Source organism: Notothenia coriiceps, unplaced genomic scaffold, assembly GCF_000735185.1.
Source record: "Notothenia coriiceps isolate Sejong01 unplaced genomic scaffold, NC01 NC01_scaffold00014249, whole genome shotgun sequence".
Taxonomy (NCBI): domain Eukaryota; kingdom Metazoa; phylum Chordata; class Actinopteri; order Perciformes; family Nototheniidae; genus Notothenia; species Notothenia coriiceps.
This window is the reverse complement of record NW_011346950.1, coordinates 12630-19860: the sequence shown is the minus strand read 5'-3', so window position 1 is coordinate 19860 and position 7231 is coordinate 12630. Positions and strand designations below refer to the sequence as shown.

General features: G+C 40.1%; 1 protein-coding gene across 1 annotated transcript; it reads left to right on the top strand.

Moving 5' to 3' along the window:
* Positions 1-321: 321 nt before the first annotated feature.
* On the top strand, positions 322-2682 carry slc35d3 (solute carrier family 35 member D3). The gene is made up of 2 exons (XM_010774549.1): positions 322-381; positions 977-2682. The coding sequence occupies exons 1-2, from the start codon at positions 322-324 to the stop codon at positions 1700-1702; spliced, it is 786 nt and encodes a 261-aa protein (XP_010772851.1). The 3' UTR covers positions 1703-2682.
* Positions 2683-7231: the final 4549 nt, after the last annotated feature.

Sequence of the window (7231 nt, the reverse complement as noted above, 5' to 3'; positions counted from 1 at the left end):
ATCATTACTAGATACACGAAGCTAATCCGCTTCACATAATGTGAACATAAAATAAAGCAGAATGAGAAAGCAACAGAACTACAAATCACAAATACCTTTCCTTGCATTATTAATATCATTAGCCCATCGCATGTAGGATTTAGCTGTTTAAATGTATCGTTCAATCGCCTTTAAGAAAATCCCCTATGTGGCATTGATAAAGGGCAGGTCACTTCCGCAAAAAATAGTTCTTGGTGATACCAACGTAATGGTGAAGAACCTTACTCTTCTACTTCTTACATGTTGAACTGCCAATACGCCTGTAACTTTCTAACTTCTTACATGTTGAACCACAAATACGTAGCTCTTTCCTACTTCTACATGTTGAACCGCAAATACGCTGTAGATCTTCTACTTCTCACATGTTGAACTCAAATACCTGTACTTTCTACTTCTCACATGTTGAACTCAAATACCTGTACTTTCTACTTCTCACATGTTGAACACAAATACCTGTACTTTCTACTTCTTACATGTTGAACACAAATACCTGTACTTTCTACTTCTCTCATTTTCCAAACAGGCTGGTTCCTTTAGTCTGAATGTGTGTTTGGTGGCGTGATCATTATTATTTAGAGTCATTGCGTGCCTATTGATTTGAACACGATCCGTGTATCCATCATTTCCTGGTCTTCTCTAAAGAAGAGGGACTAATGGAAACGTTGTCATGTTGCCGTTGTTCACCATGGAAACATTCATTAGCTAACAATGACATTATTGTTCTATTAATATAAAGGGAGGTCAGGTACTCTTTAAAACAGCTGCTAGTTATGGGTACTTTTTACTGAAGTACATTTCAAAGCCTCTTTACTTTGACTTGAGTAAAGAAGTTTAGTCAGTACTTCTACTTTCACCAGAGTATTTTAAACATGAGTATCTGTACTTCTACTTGAGTAAAGGATGTGTTTACTTTTGCCCTCTCTCTTTGTCCATTCAGGTGCTGCTGGTGTGCTCCCTCATCTCCCTGGACACCGTCAACATGTGGTCGTACGAGGGCTGGAAGGACCCCCACATCACCGTAATCTTCTTCTGCTGCGTCTTCATCGGCTGTCTCATGAACTTCACCACGCTTCACTGCACGTACATCAACTCCGCCGTCACCACAAGCTTCGTCGGCGTCGTCAAGAGCATCGCCACCATCACGGTGGGAATGCTGGCGTTCACCGACGTGGCGCCATCTCGCCTGTTCATCGGCGGCGTGGCGGTCAACACCATCGGCTCCGTCACTTACTGCGTGGTCAAATACTTTGAGACGAAGAAGATGAGTTTGTACGAAGATCTGGAGGAAGCTGGGAAAGACGGAGCGCTTCCTGGCGAGCCTCACCAAGAGAAACCGGCTCTAAACGGGGATCCTGGATCTAATCCGGGACAAACGGAGGTCGACGGGGTGTTGATTGGTCACGGGAAGACCGAGGTAGTTCAGGACGGTGTGGCTAACGGAGATGTGTGGACAGGAAACGGAGAAACAGAGGCGAATCCCCATGTTATGACGGAAACAGAAATGCTAGAGATGCAGCGAGAGCATCTTCACAAGGAAAACGCCGCCCCGAACCCCGGTCCGTCGGTCAGTGACAGCTATCTGGGGGTTTGGAGGTCCATCAGACATCTGCAGTTCATGAAGAAAGAACCTTTAATCGACAACATGGAGCAGCAGAGTCCGTAGGGCCTGAAAAGAGACCTGGACAGACTCTAGAAATGAAGAATTAGAGGAAAGAAGAACACTTGCTGCAGAAAAAGAGACTCAATGTCCGCCGGGAACGCACTTCGTTAGCAGCGCTGAACTAATGCTCGTTGGAAACATATTTGCTGCGACACCTCGAGGAGCTTTGAGTGCAAAGAACAGGCCAAACAGAGAGATACGTTTTGTGTTTATAACGAGAAGTAAAACAGAGGTTCCTGGTGGAGAAAAGTGGATGAAGAGTTTTGCGAGTAGCTGCCTGTCAGAGATAAATTCGGCGGGGACGAGGCTAACCGCCGTGTAGCATGATTTGCGTCTCCTCGGATTAGCCTGCTATCCAAAAAAAGAAGCAGGTCTTGAAGTAAAAGTGCAAAAACATCCAATCAGGGAACAGCAAACAAACAGCAGCAGACGCCTGAGAGTTCATCTTTTATTATTTAAACCTGGGGGAAGTCTTGTTTCTGCTCAATTGGAGGATGTGATCTGATGAATCTTGAATGCACCTGAAGCATGCGCTGGTCAGAGAAAATGCTTATGGGTGTTTGAGTCTGAAAATGAGATGTAACCCTGCAGGTCTTCAGTCACACCTGTTTAGAGTTGGTTTACCATTCATGTTTCTGCTTTAATACGTTAGTGGCTGCTTTAACATATGCAGGGAAATAAGGTTTCATGTTGGGTTTCAGTGTAAGGTTCTGCTTTTACGTTAGAAAGGTATTTGAGCTTTTTGTTTCTGTCCAAACACTTTGCCATTGCTAAACATACACACTGGCCCGGAAGCAGTGCATTCTTCTTATCACGTTAGCTTAGCATAAAGACTGGGAGACTGGTTAAACATTTAGCAAGTTTCTGTCCAATAAAAACAAACAAAACAACAGCAACAGAAACCAACACAGATTAGATTAATTAACTGCAAAGACAATGTTTTTCCAATATTGATTAATTGTGGAATAAACCCTTTAAGTGTCGACGTCATGACTACGACACAGTTTACGCGGTAGGCAAAATAAAAAAAGCTGTAAATAAACACGACAGAGAAGCAGGTTACATTTATACATCAGAAATGTGTCCTTGCTTTGTTGTTTTGTGCCGGAATCAAAAGAGTAATGTCGCCAATTTGAAGAAACACAACTAAGGTTTGAATCGATAATAAGATGCAAGGATCGGACTGAGACGATCATCAAATATGCAAAGTGTGTGTGGCGCCAGGTTTAGATCAGATAAGGTTAAATAAAGTATTGCCATCTGTAGGTATGGATAGGTTTTGCCAACCTAATTTGAAATGAAGGAACAAAGAGAAACAACGTCTGTACATTTCTATTGAAACTCTTTGATCATCTTTCCGAAATGGCAACGGTCCCAAAAGTGTTTAATTTGAACAAAAAACGAATTGCCATGTTCTTTAAGTACTCACTTTCCCTTCACAAAGCAGGAGCATAAATGAATAACTATTATGTAGAATAACAGCAAAAGATGACCCGTCCTATGCTGCCTCTGATTGGTTAATACTTGTTGCCTTCCTTGGTTGGATTGGATGAGTTTTAGGCATGAGTAGTGGGATTGGTTAGGGTGAGGGTAAGAATATCAGGGTTAGCCAATCAATGGCATTAAGGGTTAGAGTTAGGGTTTATTATTTCAAAACTTTCAGGAAAACCTTAAGAATTGGATTACATTTGCCCAAAAAGCCTGATATTTCCACCACAATTAATACAAAATGAAGTTTAAAGATGTTCTACATGAAACAGACTGTGTCCAGTGGGAAGACAGTTTAAATCTGTTTCTAATCTAATGTCAAACATGTAAGACAGTTGAGCCGGATGTTGCTAAATTTAGTAAAGATGTCAGGCATTTAAAAGCCTCTGTGTAAAGCCTACTACTCGGCCTTTCTCCTAACACACATTCAGGGAAACAATAACTGAGGTTTTCATTCTGTATCTTCCCTTAAATCTCAAGATATCTGTATTTAACTCTAAACCAGACAGATGTCTCTCTTCCTCTTCAAACGTTATCTCTGTCCACACAGAAAAAAGCTGCCGGGCGTCTTCAATTGCGTGTGGAGATAAAGCTGTCAAGCGGTGATATTGATCGATATTGATTTTTCTTCTCACACTCCCCAAACTTCATTTAACGGTACAAAAGATCTGATGTCCCCCCGAGCTGCAGCAGACAGGGTGTGTGCAGCTGCTTTATCTGTTGTTTTGGACGATCACCGGTTGAAGCATGACGTGATTGGTTGTTGTTGCAGGTGTGTGTTTTGAGTACCAGCACGATGAACTGTTGATGTGTTTTTTCTGTATTTCCGGGTTTAAAAAAAAGTAAATGAATGTATTTGAAATGTTTATTTTTCCCCTAACATCCAAATCAAAAACAGGCTTAAACTGCATGGATGTTGACACAAGTTGAAATAGACTAAACTAAATCAAATCATATTCAGACAAAGTTTTTTTACTTCAGCTTTCTCAAGTTCCCTGCATTTATTCATCCATTTATTCTGCATATTGTGGACCCACCTTTCTCGAGAAATACAAGTACATTAAAGCCAGATATATTTAAATCTTTCACAAATTATTTAGCCTCATTTTACACTTCAAAAACATCTTAATAATTGTTATTTGACGAGAACCAGTTATGGGGAAAAATTGAGATGATTGAGTGAACTCTCCCAATTAAGAAATTCTAATTATATTTAAATGAATTAATACCATAAACTCTCTTTTTCTAAGTTCCCAGTTTAGCATTCATAAATCTGTAATTTGTCTAAAGACATACAGTTTCAAATAATCAGTGAAATACAATACAATACTTATATTTACCCCATCATTTATATAATTAGTTTAATTGGACTGTTATGTCGTGAGTATTTCAAAAGGATATTAAGAGGATTCTGTGTGCAGAAAGAATAATTCCATTAAAATGCCGAATTCATTTTTTCCGTTAATGTTATTGTTAGTTTTTCTGGCAATAAATCTGCTTCTCCATCTGTGAAAAATAATCTGAGCTCTATAAAATGTGCTGCACATAATTTAGTCATTTTAGTTGGGCAGCACACAGCAATGACTTTATTTGGAAAGTAGTTATAAATTCTCAAGATGGGCAGAATCAGCATAAGCAGCCTGTTGTAAAGAGACTGTGTGAAAGAATCAGAAAGAGACGGCTCTGGTTGTACGTGGACGAGTTCATGTTTTCTCTGTTTCTACAAAAATTGTTAGTTTTAGTTTGTCCAAATTGCAGCCTTCTTTAAATGCTCATTTAAAAAATGTTTCCAGGCCGTGTAGACAAATTATTAATATCTGAGTAATGGAAGTTTAACATCGTTTTTGTTAAGTTGTAATATTGCAATGTTTTCCTTTTGTGTCCAACATGGTGACATTTCTCTTCCTCACCTTATCTCTAAACACGTCAAGTAGTCAGTTCGTTATGGCTCTGTTTCATCCAACAGACAACGTGACTTATTCTCAACATCCATTCATTATGTTTTGTGAGTGTGCCTCAAACTTTCACCCTGCCTCTTCTTTATTTAACTTTATTTTGTAGAATGTTTACAAGAACTGTTTTCCTGAGCTTTGGCTTTGGGATAAAGATAAAGAAAACTCAAGATTGACTCAAAGACATTTGGCTTTTTTTTCGAGCGAAATATGGGGCATGTCAGCAAAATGAAGGAAAGAGAAAACTATGAAATGTTTACAAAACGGTTTCTTTTATAACGTGCATTTTTCAATCACGGTTGCACTGGTGTTTTAATCCTAAAGGCTAATGCATGCCTATGTGCAGTTAACTTCTTAAGGCTGATTTGGATCTCAAATCGTGACGCTTTATAAACTTTATGCAAAAACCAAGAGTAGAGGTGACATTTTGCGAATACATGTAACACAATGATTAACTGTTACATCTTATTTTATTGTTTCTTACCCAATCCTTACTTCAACTTCATTGATTATTGCATGTCTTAAACCTTAAAAAGCATTTAAAAGAAGTGACTTGAAGATGTCCTCACATGGTGAGTCTAAAAACTGGCATTGGTCCTCATAAGTGTACGAATACAAACACACAAACACACACACAGAGAAGCAGTTGATGGACGATATACACATTATTCCCCCAGGGTGTTTTGAATGACTTGGAGAAGAAAAACAAGCTAAGAAACAATAATTCCCAGGTTGTTTATTTTTATTTCTGTTTTTATTTTCTTTATTTGCACGTAAAGTTATTGCCCGTGTTTTGAGTCTGTATTGTTCCTGAGACGAAAAAAAAAGTGTCTGGTGAAGTGAAAGGACCATCTGCTGTTCAATTTGCATGTTGAGTGCAAAGTCAATTGTTTTTTTATATAAAGAAATCACTCAGTGGGATGTTTATTGTTATGTTGTTGTTCGTGGGGGGAAGCCCTGTTTACAGAGGCGTTATCACAGTGATGATGGACGAATACAGACAGAACAATTCACTTTAAATGATTAGATTATTAAGTGTGTGTGTGTGTGTGTGTGTGTGTGTGTGTGTGTGTGTGTGTGTGTGTGTGTGTGTGTGTGTGTGTGTGTGTATGTGTGTGTGTGTGTGTGTGTGTGTGTGTGTGTGTGTGTGTGTGTGTGTGTGTGTGTGTGTGTGTGTGTGTGTGTGTGTGTGTGTGTGTGTGTCTGTCTGTCTGTCTGTCTGTCTGTCTGTCTGTCTGTCTGTCTGTCTGTCTGTCTGTCTGTCTGTCTGTCTGTGTGTGTGTGTGTGTGTGTGTGTGTGTGTGTGTGTGTGTGTGTGTGTGTGTGTGTGTGTGTGTGTGTGTGTCTGTCTGTCTGTCTGTCTGTCTGTCTGTCTGTCTGTCTGTCTGTCTGTCTGTCTGTCTGTCTGTCTGTCTGTCTGTCTGTCTGTCTGTGTGTGTGTGTGTGTGTATGTGTGTGTGTGTCTGTCTGTCTGTCTGTCTGTCTGTCTGTCTGTCTGTCTGTCTGTCTGTCTGTCTGTCTGTCTGTCTGTCTGTGTGTGTGTGTGTGTGTGTGTGTAAGAGGGCTTCTTCATGCTCTATGAAGCTGTATTGTTTTATCATCGTGGCAGAAATCATTATCTTCCTCCAGGGAAAGAAAAGACGATTTATTTAGTTTTCTAGCTTCTTTGTTTGAATCAGCAGATGCTCTGCTGTTTGCTTAAAACAAAGATTATATTGCTACTCTTAGGTGACTTACCATTATCTGAATCTTTGCTTAAAAAACATGAACACATTATGATGTTGTTGGTTATTGTGCATTTATTTCCAGAGTATTTTTCACCGTCTACAAAACATTAGAGACTATGAGGTGCGTTTAAACACAACGGAGACCAGGGGACACTAAAAAGTGTATGTGTCACTCTTTAGTGTCCCCTGGTCTCCAGCTGTGTGCGTCACTCTTTAGTGTCCCCTGGTCTCCAGCTGTGTGCGTCACTCTTTAGTGTCCCCTGGTCTCCAGCTGTGTGCGTCACTCTTTAGTGTCCCCTGGTCTCCAGCTGTGTGCGTCACTCTTTAGTGTCCCCTGGTCTCCAGCTGTGTGCGAGCTTCTTCAG